Raw genomic sequence first — 17,507 nt, 5'->3', positions numbered from 1 at the left:
TTTGTTCTGGAAGTGAACTTCTCCTTTAACTATTTATATATATATATATATATATATATATATATATATATATATATATATATATATATATATATATATATATATATATATGTAATATTACCACAGTAACCTCAACTATATTTTCAATTTATGGTACCACTTTACAATAAGGTTTATTAGTTAACTACATTAGTTAACATGAACTAAGAATGAACAATATACTTCTACAGCATTTATTAATTTCAGTCCATGGTAATTTCAGCATTTACTAAAACGTTATTAAAATCACAAGCTGTGTTTGTTAACATTAGTTAAAGCACTGTGAACTAACATGAACAAACTAACATTACCATTAATTAATAAATAGTGTAAGTAATGCATTGTTCATTGTTCGTTCATGTTAGTTAATACATTAAATACATTAAAGTGTTACCAAATTTTTAAACAAAACCTGAGCATTTTTTTTTTATATCCACCTTATTCTTCAAAGCGGAAATAAGCCTATGAGCGATACTTCCAGTTCATTTGTCACTAAAGGGAAATGACCAGACGAATAACAGCCTGCTGTAAACGGTAAAACTGTTTGCACTACAAACTAGTGTGTTCATAATTAATATAATACTTTTAAATAATACGGTAAGACATTTATTGCAATATCAAGCAGAAAAACTAACTTTTATACACCAAAAAAAAAAATAAATAAATAAAATAGCTGGACGCACTAAGACCGGAAGCCAGACCCATAACATTTACAAATGGTACCCACTCTTATGGTAAAAAAGGTGGATATTTTAGGAAAATTTAAAGTGGCAACGTATTTTAGTGTTCCTTCCCGAAAAATGTTCTGTTGCCTGACTAACTTGCAATCTAACTTTGTTTACAAACCCACTGGCACAAATGGCTGAATAAATTAATTTGAATAAAACACTATATTTTAATTCATTCCTGTCCCGAAAAGGTCGTGTTAAGATTAACCATACTTAAAACCATGTTTATACTGAGCCAACAGTTAACGCAGACTAATTAGATAGATAGATAGATAGATAGATAGATAGATAGATAGATAGATAGATAGATAGATAGATAGGGGTGTGAAGGGGTTTTCTGAAAGCGCTGATTGCATTGCAGCGCCAAAACTGCCCACGTTCCGTTGAAAGCTTTATTACTCTCCCTCAAATCCCTCTTTAGCAGAGAGAGAGAGAGAGAGAAGGAAAGAGAGAGACAGTCAGCGCCTGCGAGATAGAGAGAGAAACAGAGGAAACCTCTGCTTTACACTCATTTGGACTCAGCTCAGAGCGCGGATCGTTTCGGCGCAGGGAAAGAGCATCTGCGATCGGACATCCAGCAAATTCGTGAGAGAGTTGAGCGGTCATTTGAAGATGCGCGCACTCGTTTGAAATCACTCGAGCTAAAGCATCACTCAGATTAAAAAGTACCACAGCAGTGAATTAGCACTGGATTGTGTATTTTACAATACTCTACAGACGTGACTTTTTGGAAGGTGTTTGAGGAAGACATGACCTCAGTTGAAGTGTTTCTTGTATTGCATATAAACAATAATGCCAAACGCTTGAGTCTGTGGGACTGAACAATCCTGGCAACTCCAGAGCAACATCCAATAACGACGTCTGGGCTGGAGAGCAGGTGCTTGTCTCTTCGTAAAGAGGAAAACACACAGAGGATGTGACAGAAATATGGGACAGTGTTTGCGATTAGCAATCACAGCAGTTGCGTATTTTATCGGCGCGTCCTTGTAACGCTGTCCAGTACTGACTGAAACGACCGGACCAGCGCACAGACGTCCTCCGGCTACTACTTACACTTGGTGTAACCCCTGCGAGATCACCTCCAAAGTAACTTGCACGCCTGGTTGTCCCTGGAGCCCGCTCATGGGTGACGCTGGACCGGATGGCGTGCTACTACCTTGTGATCAGCTCCACGCACCTCAGCAATGGACACTACCGGAGCATCAAAGGCGTTTTTCGGGGTCCGCTCTGCAAAAGCACCGGAGGCGAATCACCGGTAATACCACTCAGTCGTTTTTGTTTATTAAAGATATCATCTCGATACTCCTTAAGCACGTTTTGTTGTTTTGTATTGGTTTTTAACGTTTTAATTCCCAGTTGTCTCAGTTAAACTATGTTTATAAAACGCACATGACGGCAAATTCTGGACATAGACTTTTTGATCTCCATATATTGAGAACCCCTTTGAATTAAATGTAAATAAGAGAGGATTTAATGACATATGAAACTTACGCCATCAACACGACCTTCACTTGTAAACTACCTTAGACAGAAAAATCCTAAAAGCATTTTGTTTTATTTTGTAGGGATGAGGGACTTTATGTATGTAATGTGTAAAGCATCACTGCATCTAGGCTATCTCAGATGTCAGGCTTGTGAGTCTGTGAGGCATTTGTGACTTTATTTGTGCTGTGATCACAGACCCCTGACGCTCTCCTAACAGAGACTGATGGCAGGTCTTGCTCTGTTGGGCTCAGACTATTGAGCTGTATGTTAAACTTTGACCTCAAGCACTATTCTGGTACTAACCCACCTATGGATGTCACTGCGCTGTGTTTACAAGCTTCAGCAACTGAATGGGAATCTCACTGATGGTCCTAAAACAGATCCAAGAGTATTGCCTGAAATGTCTGTCATATTTAATCCGTACTGTTATTACTTGATCACAAAAGTCATCCATGTCTTCTTCTCTGAAAAAAAAGGTCTAGAAACAGTTTTGACTTTGACATTGCACAAATAATTACAAAGAAATGGCAAGCAACATGCTGAATTTAACATTACGTTTTGACATGAAGTTGGAAGACTAATTTTTTTTTGTAAAATATACTTAAAAACAAAATAACAAAAAAAATCTATTAGAAATTGCTAAATTTCACAAATAATTACAAAGACCATTGGCTTGTAACACAGTAGGAACATGTAAATCGTACTTTCTTGTAAACAAACTCAAGTAATCCTTTTTTGACTAAACTGTGAAAAATCATTTTGCAGTGTAATGTTTTTTTTGTCATCCATATGTATGTGTAATTTTTCGGAGGGCGTTGTTGGCTTCTGATGATATTGTAGTTGTTTAGTCGGCATATTGAATGAAGTTAACGTTTCCTTTTGTTGTGTAATGCTTTAAGAAGAGCACGCAGCAAAGCAGAAATTATATGCAATAAAATAAGGTCATAACAGGACATGTTTAGTGCTTTTACAGCCAAAAGAGAGCAGAAACAAGAGATGAGAGAACACATTTTTGTCTTTTCCTGGCAGTTTCGCATGGCATTACAGCCAGCATTATAGTCCAGTCCATTCAGATGCTTAATTGAGACTGCTGGTGTATGCGCCTAAACTTTGTGTCCGGTCCAGGCCTTTTCCTGTTAGGTAAAATTCTGTATGGTAATAAGGACTTTTACATGATCGAAGGCCAGCGAGTATGCAAATTGAGACTTTTACCTGTTGTACCTTGTAACTTGAGAGTGAGAGAAGAGAAAGTGTGTGTGTGTGTGTGTGTGTGTATATATATATATATATGTGTGTGTGTGTGTGTGTGTGTGTGTGTGTGTGTTTTGGCCTGCCCTACAGGACGGACAGACAATGCAGGCTGATTGGAAAGAAGCTGGGCTTAGTGGTGATAGTTTTGATGGGTAATTTCAGAGCAGCTGTTGTGAAGGGTGCATTTGCTCCAGCTTAAATCAGAGTGCCATGTTCACTCTAACTCAAAGAACAAGGAAGACACACACATACGAACGATCACGCAGGCACATATTCAAACGCACACAGACTGCGCAATGACATGCTCAGGTTTCTCAGTCACTCTGACTGACACCCTCTGTTGTCTTACATCACATTGCACATTAATAATCGTTTGCATATGTTGCAGTGATGTGTTCTTAAAATGTCAAATATGCAATAAATCATTTAAGCTTCGCTAAATGCCTTTAACATAATAATCCGGTCACTATGCAACATTTTGAGTGCTTTGTGTAAAAAGATTAGGAGCTGTGAAGGCCAAAAGACAGCTGTGGGAACTGTTCTCATTTATGGAGGAAGACACATTGGTGGTGGTTCAAAAAGTGGGCATGTCGTGTTCCAGTTGTTCTCTAGTCCAGCACTAGAGGGCACCTCACTGGTGCAAAGTTGTCAGGTTTTTGTTCATTATACAGTGATATACTGTATAATGTTGTCCACAATGAAGAAAAGGAAAAATGTAGTTTAAAACGTGCAAATTTTGATAATTATTTTATAATGTTTCCTGTCATTTTCTATCATAAATTTAGTACTCTGATTTGGTCGCTCCATTGGAAGAGGCGTGTCTTCTGTGAGACTTCAATGTAAACCCCCACTACTATGATTGGCTAACATCTTTGCATATGAAATGAACATGTGGTACTTTCTTGAAAGTTTTTGTTGTGGTTTTACTGTAACAAGCAAGTGTTAATTATAGCCTTTTTCTTAGAAACTTGAAGTTTGTATTGTAGAGTAACGATCTATATGTGTAAATGTCAGGAACATTTTGATTCACCAAATTTAAATTATGAATTGAAGCAGTAACATACATTATTAACATTTTTACTGTCGCTATTCCAGAATATTAAGAAAGTTTTAAAGAAATAGTTCACCTAAAAATGAAAAGTACCTCATGATTTACTCACCCTCAAGGGATCCTAGGTGTATATTAGGGGTGTAACTGTACAGTATGCATTACAAACACTGTAAACGATTTGTTGGACTAATCATATAACATTTAAAAAAATAACAGAGCTTACAGTGTGTGAAATAGGCCGTTTGTTACAGTTTTCCCTCTTTTTCTTGGTTTTATTTGCTTTTAAATAGCTTGCAAATGCGCGCATATGCACTGTAAAAATTTACTGTAAAATTTACAGCAAGTTACTGTAAATTTTTACAAGTGCACTGTAAATGATTAACTACAGTTTTACTGTTAAAATACAGCAATTTTTTGTATATATACAAGCAACGATATATACATTATTTAAAGCTGCTACTGTGAAATTGCAGCAATAGTTTGCAATTTTACAAGTGTACTGGAAATCATTAAATAACGTTTCACTGTAAAAATATTGTACTACTTTAATTTGTGTATTCTTTATTTGCAGTATTTATTTTCCAGATTGCTGAATAATAATGACTTGCAATTTAAACAATTTATTTACTGTATAAGCTTTAAACAATATTTAACTGCATAAAGTGTCGTATAGTATGAAACTCAGTGCACCTATTATTTAATAAAAACAAAAATAATAATAATTTGACACATCTTAATCTTGAAAAACAGGTCCAATTTTATTTAACAACTCTCTTATTTAATAACTCTCAAATTTGCATGAAAGAAATGTCATAGAACAGTGTATTTAGTATTATTCTGAATTCCAAAATAAATTGGGCATGAAAATATTTACTTGAAACATATATTACCCTGCTAAATTTTAAGGTTAACCAATATTTAGCCAAAGTTTAACCAACATCAAGTTAACCAACATGGTCATAATTAAATGGTTCGAAATACCACAAAGACAGTGATGAATTTTCACAACTTCACGAACAGTCCAACATGGCCAAACAACAAGGCCCCAAGTGAGTCCAACAAAACTTCTGATCAAAAAAGGAGAACAGTTCAGCTCCAGATGCTGCCCCATCCCAGGATGCAAAGAGTGGCTAAAAATATAGAAAAGAACAAAAAGGGCAATACATTAGATATTTTACAAAACAATGATACAGTCAGACACAGACAGAGGGATGACAGAAACAGTCAAAGGCAGAGAGAGTGATGATTTTTACAGTTAGATCAGTATGATATTAAACAGTAAAACACTAAAATTGTGAAAAATTAGTACAATTTTTACAAGTCATTACAAGTTTTATATTTTACTATACTTTCAAATATAATTTATTTCTGAGATGCAAAGCTGAATGTTCAGTATCATTACACCAGTGTTGCATGATCTTTCAGAGATCATTCTCATTTATTATCAATATCCTGATTTATTGTCAATGTTATTGTCAGTGTTGTCAGTGTATGTTTTGGAGCCTGTGATTGTCAAGATTCTTGTGTAGTCTGTCATGTTTTCCCAGTGTTTTTCCCCCTCTGTTTCTAGTCCTTATGGTTTAGTCCTTGTATCCCCCTTTTGGTTTAGTCTTAGTTGGTTTTGTCTTGCCCATATTTGTATTTCCCCCTCGTCATCTTGTTATCTCGTTTGTTACCACTCCCCCGTTTCTGTGTATTTAAGTCTGTGTCTAATCACTCCCTGCTGTCTGTTGTTGATGTTACATGTGCTCGTTTTATGCTCCTGGTTTTTGTTTGTAATTATATTCAGTGTTTTGTTTAATAAACTTTATAATTAGGGGTGGGAAAAAAAATCGATATTGCAATATATTGTTGTGCTCTCTGTCGCAATAAATAATCGATACACTAACGGCCAATATCGATATTTTATTACAACACAAATGATTAATTTACCCGTCGTCAGTGTCACTGTCACTACCCAATATCTACCATTCTGTTTGCGGGGGGCGCTGTTCGAGTAAATAGGGGTAAAGTGGCAGAAGCAGCGGCCAGTGAAGAACACAAGTTCTCTAACAACAACAGAGAAGAAGCGCAGAAAAAGAGAAGTGAGAAAAATGGCGGAAAATAACGAAAACCAAACAAAGACGCACCCGCTAGTTGAGCATGCTGATCAGTTACGCCTGTTTCACACATACTCCGTCTGCAGTGCGTATGCGTTGAGTATTTTTTTTCCGCACCCATGTTAACGGATTAGAGCATTCACACTGCACGCGGTTGCTGTCCGGCAGTACGTCCCAGAACCGGTGTGCAAGTGCATTCAAGTGCATTGAATAATACGTTGTTTATAAAACGTGTTCTGTGTGAAAGCAAAACGAGTCCGTGCTGCTTCTGCATCGCACACGGACTGCATACGCACTGCAGATGGAGTATGTGTGAAACAGGCGTTAGTGTTCCTCAAGAAGAATATGCCTTGATGTGACCACTGTCCAGGTTAACATAAAGCACTTTACAGTAACTTACTACTGACGTTTCAGTATCACGGTTTACACATGTTAGTTAATGTTCATGTTGTTTTTTTAATGTTCAGGCACTTTTATCTGTCTAGCTGTACAGCGTTTACATTTAAGACCAGGAGGCAGTGAGTTATTATGCAAATGCATATTTCTTTGCACAGTGTTGAAAATGTTGGCATTAATAAATGCTTAAGATTTCCTTATTATGGGTATTTTTTTCTTTTTCAGTCACATATATCGTGATATATCGTTGATGAAATTTCTTCCAATATATTGAATATCGTAGATATCGCGAATCGTGATATTATCGATATCGTGGGCCACATATCGTCACAGAATTGAATCGTGAGTTACCTGTATCGTCCCACCCCTATTTATAATATTCATTTACTCCGGTTCTCCTCCATCTCCACTCCTCAACCTGCCAGATTGTGACAGAACAACGGACCCAAAAAATCAACATGACCTGGGTGTTGAGGACCGCCTCCTGAATCTGCAGCAAGGTGAGCGTTCGCTGGAGGAGTTTTTGAGCATTTACCATCTGTTGAGATGGAGCGACAAGACGATCAATGCATACTTCCAGATGGGACTAAAAGATGATTATTTGTTCCAATCGATTACTCCAGGTGATTGCTACCGTCCCGTAGCCGATTTTGTAAATTTTGTTCTTGACTTATGCGGTTCCTCGTTCCAAGTCATGGTGGAGGATGGTAATCCTCCTCCCATCTGGAAACATGCAGCAGTCACCCCATCTCACCAAAAGCCAGAACCCTCCGCATATCACTCCAGCGACCTCACTCCCTCCTTGCCTCCCACGTGTCCCCAAGTCCTCCTAAGCCCCACGATGGTCCTCAGCCCAGTACCTCAGGCTTCCTCTCCGCGTTCAAGCCCGTCAGCCGCCAAGCCAGCATCAGCTCACAAGATGGCCGCCACGGCTTCACGCACGGCTGCCACGCCAGAGTCTGCAAGCAAGATTGCTGCCATGCCAGAGTCTGCAAGCAAGATTGCTGCCATGCCAGAGTCTGCAAGCAAGATTGCTGCCATGCCAGAGTCTGCAAGCAAGATTGCTGCCATGCCAGAGTCTGCTAGCAAGATTGCTGCCATGCCAGAGTCTGCAAGCAAGATGGCTACCATGACAGAGTCTGTTTGCAAGATGGCTGCCACGCCAGAGTCTGTTCACAAGATGGCCACCATGTTACTATCTGCCCTCAAGATGGCTGCCATGCCAGAGTCTGCACGCAAGATGGCCTCCGTTCCTGAGTTCCCGGTCAAGATGGCCGCCGTTCCTGAGTTCCCGGCCAAGATGGCCGCCGTTCCTGAGTTCCCGGCCAAGATGGCCGCCAAGCCTGAATCCCTGGCCAAGATGGCCGCCAAGCCTGAGTCCCCAGCCAAGAGGGCCGACGTTCCTGAGTTCCCGGCCAAGATCCCAGAGCCTCCGCTGGTCTCGCCCAGCCTCCCAGAGTCTCCACTGGTTCTGCCCAGCCTCCCAGAGTCTCTGCTGGTTCCAACCAGTCCTCAAGTGACCGCGTTGCCAGAGCACCCTCCAGTGACCGCTCGCCCAGAGCCTGCTCATTCAGAGTCTCCGCTGGAGACGCCCAGCTCTCCAGAGTCTCCGCTGGGGTCGTCCAGTCCTCCCGAGCCGCTCCTCAAGAGCGTCGTCCAGAGCCCGCTCAAGAGCGCCGTCCAGAGCCGATGCCTCCTCCAACGCGCCCTCCAGAGCCGACGCCTACTCCGGAGCTCTCTCCTGCGCGCCCTCCAGAGCCGGAGCTCTCTCCTGCGCACCCTCCAGAGCCAGAGCTCTCTCCTGCGCACCCTTCCGTTCTCTCCTGGGTGGACTATGCCCTAGGTTCCCCCAAGAAATTTTGGGGGGGGGGCTACTCCCCTGATCAGCCATGGCCACCTGGACTGTTTACCCGGCCATGGCTTTCTGAGCCCCCAGATCCGCCATGGCCTCCTGGACTGTTTACCCGGCCATGGCTTCTCGAAACCCCTGACCCACCATGGCCTTATGGACTGTTTACCCGGCCATGGCTTCCTGAGCCCCCAGATCCGCCATGGCCTCCTGGACTGTTTGCCCGGCCATGGCCTCCTGAACCCCCTGATCCGCCATGGCCTCCCGAGCTCCTGGATCCGCCCTGGAGACCACCCTTGTATTCCTGCCTAGCGGTCTCCAGGGTGCCCACCCTCCCTCCCCTATGGATGTTATGAGGCGCGAGACGCGTCTTTGGGGAGGGGGGGTAATGTCAGGATTCTTGTGTAGTCTGTCATGTTTTTCCCCCTCTGTTTCTAGTCCTTATGGTTTAGTCCTTGTCTCCCCCTTTTGGTTTAGTCTTAGTTTGTTTTGTCTTGCCCATATTTGTATTTCCCCCTCGTCATCTTGTTATCTCGTTTGTTACCACTCCCCCGTTTCTGTGTATTTAAGTCTGTGTCTAATCACTCCCTGCTGTCCGTTGTTGATGTTACATGTGCTCGTTTTATGCTCCTGGTTTTTGTTTGTTTGTAATTATATTCAGTGTTTTGTTTAATAAACTTTATAATATTCATTTACTCTGGTTCTCCTCCTCCATCTCCACTCCTCAACCCGCCAGATTGTGACAGTGATACTTTTTCAGGATTCTTTGAATAAGTTTCAAAGAACAACAGTTATTTAAAATAAATTTTATCTAAAAATATACATCTTTACAATCAATTTCAATGTAACATACATGTTGGATATAAGTAAAAAAAATCCATGAAAGAATCCTGAAAAAAGTGTCAGGTTATTAATATCAAGCAGCACAATTGCTTCTAACATTAATAATAAATCAGCATATACAATAATTTCTAAAGGATCATGTGACACTGGAGTAATTAGACTAGAGTATTGATGCTGAAAATTCAGAAATAAATTAAATTTTTAAGTATATTAAAATGGATAAAACATTTTAATAATTTTCACAACATTATAGTTTTTTCTGTATTTTTGATCAATTAAATGCAGCCTTGATGAGCAGAAGATACTTATTTCAAAACATAAAACCTACTGATCACAAACTTTTGAACGCTAGTGTAGATAAAGGATAAAAGAACATAATAAAAGGAAAAAGATCTTGGTGTATGTCTACTTACATGTCAGTAATTCCACTGAAAATCCTTCACATTGCAAAGAAGACTGGTAACTTGGGCTCACTTTAACTGGTTTCTTCTGTGTCCTGTCGTTTTAGATGGGTCTTTGCCTTTCAACTTCTTTGTTTCTCTCTCAGGATAAATATCTACAAAACAGTCAGGAAGCAGACAATATGTAATTCACATTAGTTTTAGCTTTTGTAAATTTGAATTATTCTCCCTAAAAAAAAAAAAACGTCTCTCTTCTTGAGTTGAGAAACATATTCTATCATATCTACATGTAAAATGCAGGTACTCAGATTGTTAGAATGCAACTATTACCTTTGAATGAACTCCAAAACTCCGTCTCCTCCTGGTAACGTTAGTCCAGAATATGTAATATGCTGCGAACAGGCCAAACAGGAAGATAGGCTGGATTAACTCATTCTTCAAATCAAAGTTAGCAGAAAGCATTAACGTTACATTCAAACAATAAGCGAATAAGCAAGTTATCAAAGGTCCTAGCACATCTAGCTTGCTTATGTTAACTGTTTTAACAGCACAGTTTAGAGTTTACGTGACACACACATCCTCCGTGAGCGGCTGACCGCAAATACGCGTTTTATTTCGGCGCCCATGTTAACAGATGGCTGCCTGTGCAGATTTGTTTTACAGCATAAAATAATCACGAGAAAGTGTGCTGATCAGCACGACGCCACCGTGAATCACATCTTTTGCCAATGAAGCTTGTAATTCTTAGCGTAGGAACATAGAGATGTTACGCCTATAGCCCATATAAGGCCGGGGAATGTGTAAAATCCTCCCTCGACTGTACAGCCGAATCCCCGCAACAAGTCTCTCTCGTGCTCCGCGGATGGAGGATTCGTTAATCTGCGGTTACTGCGAATGTTTATGACATCTTAATATAGTAATACAGTTACGACATATGAAAAATAAAACAGAAATAAGACACTTACCACAGTCGTGAATCCTTCTTCTTGCTGCTCCCGAATGTCGACGTTGAAGATAACCCTGCCTCTTTAGATTTGAAATTTACCAGAATGCATTGCGGTTTACAGCAATATGCTGTATTATAAGAAATACAACCCACTGCTGTAAAATATTGCTGTAATTTTTACAGCTATTTGTTACAGTGTGTGTATTGAACCAAACCGAACTGCTACACCCCTAGTGTATATGACTTTCATCTTTCAGACGAATCCAGTTGGAGTTATATTAAAAAATGTCCTTGCTTCCAAGCTTTGTAATGGCAGTGAATGGGTGTTCTTTTTCAGTAGTCCAAAAAAAGTCCAATAAAGCACATCCATCCATCATAAAAAGTGTTCCAGACTGCTCTGGGGGGTGAATAGCGACGTCCTGAAGCGAATTGATGTGTTTTTGTAAGAAAAATATGCATATTTAAAACTTTATAAACCATAATCTCTAGTTTCCACTGTCTGTCGTACAAACGTTCACGAGAGAGTGGCGTTCCAGCGAATGACGTAGGTGTAGTGTAAGCTCGGGTGAGAAGTGACGAATGCGGAAGCGGAAGGGAGAAAGCAGAACAAAACACCGGTCATGAATTAAAAGTACAAAACAAGGATTTGTAAAGACAAATGTTGGAGAATTTCGATATAAGTCAAGAGGAGACTGGTTTTCCTTTGTTATAAACAAAACTTTTATCGCGAAACTAGCATATTCTCACCAGGTCTTAAGCTACACCTATGTCCAGTGTCATCTGCTAGAGCGCCACTCTCTCGTGAACGTGCATACGACATTAAGATAGAGATTACTGTTTATAAAGTTTTAAATATATATATGTGACCCTGGAAATTGCCAAATAATTCATTGTATGGGTCAAAATCATCAATTTTCTTTTATGCCAAAAAATGTGCTTTATTGGAGAAAAATCAACAGCCATTTACTACCATTATAAAGCTTGGAAGTGCCAGGACATTTGTAAATATAACTCTGATTGTATTTGTATGAAAGAAGAAAGTCATATACATTTTTGAGTGAACTATCCCTTTAAGCCCTGCTTGTATTCAGTCTTCCACATACTCTGTAGTCTATAGAAACAAATGAATTTTTCTTTTTTCCTCATCTTTGCATTTGACAGCACATTTTGTGAATAGAAGCTGTTCTCTATCTTCCTTCAAAAAATGCAGTGCTGCTGCTGCGCCACAGATGACCTAGTGTGGAATGATTTGGGTTATTCTGCAGGTCTTTTTCTACGAAAAAGCTAAAAATTAACATTAAGTGAAATTTTATACTGATTTCCCCAACCAGATTTTTTTCTTTCTTCCAGAAGCTGTATTTAAAATCCATTTGGCACAAAAATCTGAAGGGGTGCTCTCTCGGTTTGGAGTTGGCATGACTCCACTGATCATTAACGAAGTACAAACATACTGTCTGTAAACTTTCTTTTCCAAAATGTTTGAAATACTTTTAAAAAATGAAAAAGTCTAAATATTGTTAACTATTAATTCATAAATTTAAATTTTTTTGGGGAGTCTCATCACATAACATTTTAACTGAACTAACCTTGCTTCCTAACAGAAAGTAATAATTATATTATACTTATATCTACATATCATAGTATATTGTATTATATCATATATTTTAAGAGGCATTGACACAATCTTATAGAAGAGATGTATTCATAGTCTTTGCCTGCATAAAATGCATTTTTTATGAATTCTTTGACACCTCAAAGGGGTTAATCCACATTCTCTCACCCTAGACCAGCATACATTGCCATAAATGAGAGATTCTGTGCAGATTCTGCACATAAAAGTCTTTAGAAATGCAGAAACAGCTGAATCCTCCTGTGTTTACCATGGCGTAGCCTTAAGACCAAACTAAACCTTACCAAAATGTTCCCCATCATTGAGTCTCCTGTTTAACTCATTGGACTGGAATGTCTCCGTCTCAGTGAGGTGTCCCAGAGTACTTATTTGGATCGGCTTTCCGCTACAGCAGTCAACACCTGTTCCTATGCCCTGTGGTTCACCTAGTATCATCAAGCTTGTCTTATGGGGCTCCATCTCCGCTTTTTGTGGAGAGGCTCCAAGCAGATCTTATGCCGAAGTCGCTCAGTATCTGGGTTATTCCCTCTCACTCCGCCCATGACGCTGTGTGGATGTTTGATGTTGAGCTGCAGCAGGGACCCAGTTTGCATTCCAAAACTGCCGTCTCCCACTGCATTTTTAAAACATGTATGCCACTGAAGAGGCATATGTTGATAGCTCTTCCAGCATGAGTGAGACACAAATGCACAATTTATGTGCAGAGGCCATGAGTTTTAATTAGTTCTAAAACATTGCAGCTATTGCGTTAGCGTGAAGAGGCTTGTTGGTTTGTGTTGGCTGCTGCTGAGATAAACAGGCGTTTCTTAATGGGTTTGTGTGCATTGAATGTGTTACAATTTCTTTGCCAATTTTTAGGGGGATCACCCAATTTTTATTTTTATTTGCATTAATTTAAAATAGAAATCCTTTGCAAAATAAATGTCTTTACTGTGTCTTTTGATTTTGAATTTAATGCATCCAAATATACAGTCAAACCAAAATTTATTCAGACACCTTCAACATTTCTCACATTATCACAGTTTATTCGCAATAGTTTAGAACATGGTACTAAAATATGACAAGAACTCGGAGTCAAACTGTGATTAGAACTTATTTTTGGTCCCAAATTTTTATCGGTTTTACTGGTAGTCCACTGTATAAAGATTTTTTGGGTGTATATGTCACAGTTTACTTTATTTTGCTGTCCTCAATTACATAAATAAACTATAGTGTCCTGCACCCACTAGTAAAAAAATTATAAAAAATTCTATCTGGTGTCTAAATAATTTTTGTTTGACTGTGGTGTATATTTTTAATAAAATGCTTGACTTTTTTTCACTAATATTCAGACTTTTATCTACAAATTCAAAATGCAAAGTTGTCTGACCAAAATGCGTGTTGGAACTAATGATCAAAATGTGGACCCCATCCATTCTCACAAGGGACAAAATTGCTTTTTACTTGGTTACACCACATGAACCTTTTCTTGGTATAAAAATGTTTTTTCAAAGCCATATGAAACCAACAAGAGTACAAAGAGCAATTTTCAGAGAATCTGGCATGTTTTTCAACTTAGATTTTTCTTTCCCTTCATTTTTTATTTGTGGACATACATCATTGACCCATAAAGTGTTTTTACTTCTTTGTACCATACTCTCAGTAGATCTGAGTAATAGTTCTACAATGGGTCATAATGGCATGACGTTAGTTTCAGCAGTCATCATTTCATGTTTTACCTGCCAAGTCAGATGACCTTTAATGACTCATGAGCCTTATGGTCAGGAAATGTCAGGGTGATTTGAAAACTACTGGCTTCCGTTAACAAGGACATTTCATTGCTAGTCTGTAGTTACGGATTATGGAGTTTGCGGTTCGCGCTACTTGCATATTAGCTCTTAAATTCTTCTGAAGCACTGCCAGTTGACTTATATAATGCCACTCTGTGCGTTCTAGTTAAGAGCTGCCAGAGAAACTGTTATCTGTGATGCCACAACTTGCATTCTGACACAGTACCAAATAAAGAAATTAATTAACAAAAACGAGCAGGTGCTCCTAAGTTTCTTTTGGCCCCGTAGGGCTGTCGTGTGGAGAGGCAGTTGTCCAAGTGCACACCACAAACACACACTAATGAGCGTATACTGTAGTAGTTTCTTTATTAAACACCCAGAATGAGTCCAGTATATGTGCATATATATATACACACACACACACTGAAATGAGGAGGCAGTCTCCTTTTTATTAAATGTAAATTTATGTCTCAGTCACATTTTCTTGGTTAAATAAACATTGCTTACACTATGAGGAAAACAATCAATTATAGGGTACTACAGGGCTAAAGGTGCCCTGCGGTAAAAGGCGCCTTTGATATTATTTTCCTCTAAACCACTAGATTGCAGAAAAACATGCCGCAGCACTTTCCAAAATATCCGCTTTTCAAGATACACGTGCAATTTTGGCTGATGCTTGATGCGATCGTGGGCAGAAGCGCAAAGTCGATTCTGTGCTTACTTGATCTAATATTTGATGTTTTAAAAAATGTTGTAGATTTAAGAAGCAAATTTGTGATTAAAGCAAATGGATACAAGAATACAAACCAAGTATTGTTTATAAGAAATATGAGCGATGTAAATATTTGTAAATTCAAGGATAGGCTTGACAATACTTCTTGGGGTGATCTATATGAGGAGAGAAATGCAAATTTAGCATATCAAAAGTTTATGAGTATTATTTCTACGAATTTTAATGAATGTTTCCCTATGGGGAAATTGTCTAAAAAACAGAACACAGCCCTAGATAGACCTTGGTTTACAGTTGAACTAAGGAAACTGTTAAAGAAAAAGAATAAATTGTACAAAAAGTATGTTTCAAATCGTACTCCACTTACTTATGCTGTTTATCAATCAGCAAGAAATAAATATACAAGCTCAATTAGGTTTGCGGAAAAAAAAGTATTTCAGTAATGTATTTCTTAAGTGTTCAAATAATGTTAAATCTACATGGAAAGTAGTGAATCAATTGCTTCAAAAAGAAAAGGCTACTAATGATTTACCCTCTGTTTTTCAGAATGGTGACGACTTTTTAAGTAATCCAAAGGAAATAGCTGAACATTTTAATAATTTTTTTGTCAGTATTGGTCCGAAATTAGCCAATTTAATTCCAGATAGTGATGGAAATCCTTTGGATTTTATCCATCGTTCATTTCCTGTTATGTCTTCATTTAAACCTATTGATGGCCATGAAGTAAGTGACATCATTGATCAGTTAAAACCTACCGCAGCGGGCCATGACAATATTTCAGCATACCTTGTCAAACAGGTGAAGCAATCCATTCTGCAACCACTTTCTCATATTATGTCTTTGTCTCTGGAAACAGGAGTTGTGCCAGATGATTTCAAAGTTGCTAAAGTCATTCCCTTGTTTAAAGCTGATGATCCTTGTTGTTTTACTAATTATAGACCCATTTCTATTTTGCTTCTCTATTTTGTTTCTCTAAAATATTAGAAAAAATCATACATAAAAGGATAATTTCTCATCTAGATTCTAATATGATTCTTTATAACCACCAGTATGGCTTTCGAAAAAATCATTCAACTTATATGGCTCTACTTCATCTTATTGATAAGGTTATTTCTGCACTTGAAAATAATGAATTCACCTGCAGTATTTTTTTGGATTTTTCAAAAGCATTTGATACAATAAATCACAATATCCTCCTTGCTAAATTATACAAATATGGTTTCCAAGATATCACTTATAAATGGTTATCAAGTTATATTTCAAATAGATCACAGTTTGTTTCTTTTAAGGGTTATTTTTCCAGTAAAGCTAAACTACAATGTGGGGTCCCACAGGGGTCTATTCTTGGACCACTGTTGTTCCTCATTCATATAAATGATATGTTTAGTGTTTCGGATGTGCTTTCCCATCATATTTGCGGATGATACAACCCTTGTTCTTTCACATTCACATTTTAGTACGTCAATGAGCAATGCAAATATTGGCCTAGTTGCCTACACTGCTTGGTTCAAGTTAAATAAATTATCTTTAAATATTAAGAAATGTAATTTTGTTATTTTCAGTGGCAAAAAAACATACAATAAAGAACTAGCGTGAATTAAAATTGGGCCTACTGAGATGCTTCAGTTAACAACAACAACATTTTTAGGAGTTATTATTGATGAAGGTTTGAGTTGGAGAGGACACATAGACTTTGTTTGTGGCAAAATTAATAAATCAATTGGTATAATAAGGAGGATTAGCCATCTTGTTACTACAAAATGTCTCCGTACCCTATATTATAGTTTAATTTATCCGTATTTGTCATATTCTAACATGGTGTGGGGGAGCACATTTCCAACAAAGCTACATAGAATTCTAATTCTCCAGAAGCGGTTTGTCAGGATAGCGGCTCGTTCAGATTCACACACATCTTCAGCTTCGCTATTTAAGGAATTGCAGATTTTATCAATTTTTGACATTAACATCTTCCAAATATGTGTTTTCATGTACAAATTATTTTTATCGGAAGGAAAGATTCCTGGCCAATTCACGTTATACTTTAAAGCTAACTCAGCTGTTCATGCCCATAATACTAGGCAGGTAATGGATCTCCATCCTCCAAATTTCACCACATGTAGAGGCCAATTTTCAATAAGATTTAAAGGTACACAGATATGGAATAGATTTTCTCATGTGGCGAGACAATGCACCTCAATAGAGAGCTTTAAAAGAGTTTTAAGAGGTTTGCTGATGAACTAGCTTGTGCAATTAGTTGATTCTATATTGTTCAGTGTATTTTCATTTAACT

The 17,507-nt window shown here is 38.3% G+C and overlaps 1 protein-coding gene across 1 annotated transcript in view; it reads left to right on the top strand.

Moving 5' to 3' along the window:
* The first annotated feature begins 1,307 nt into the window (after positions 1–1,307).
* znf804b (zinc finger protein 804B) overlaps positions 1,308–17,507 on the top strand; it is a 148,821-nt gene continuing 132,621 nt past the window's right edge. The window contains exon 1 of the mRNA XM_073847337.1: positions 1,308–2,022. Coding sequence (XP_073703438.1) covers positions 1,909–2,022 — 114 coding nt within the window. The 5' untranslated portion in view covers positions 1,308–1,908. The remainder of the gene's footprint in view (positions 2,023–17,507) is intronic.

The sequence above is a fragment of the Garra rufa genome, chromosome 9 (assembly GCF_049309525.1).
Source record: "Garra rufa chromosome 9, GarRuf1.0, whole genome shotgun sequence".
NCBI classification, from domain to species: domain Eukaryota; kingdom Metazoa; phylum Chordata; class Actinopteri; order Cypriniformes; family Cyprinidae; genus Garra; species Garra rufa.
This window is presented reverse-complemented; position numbering and strand designations above follow the sequence as displayed.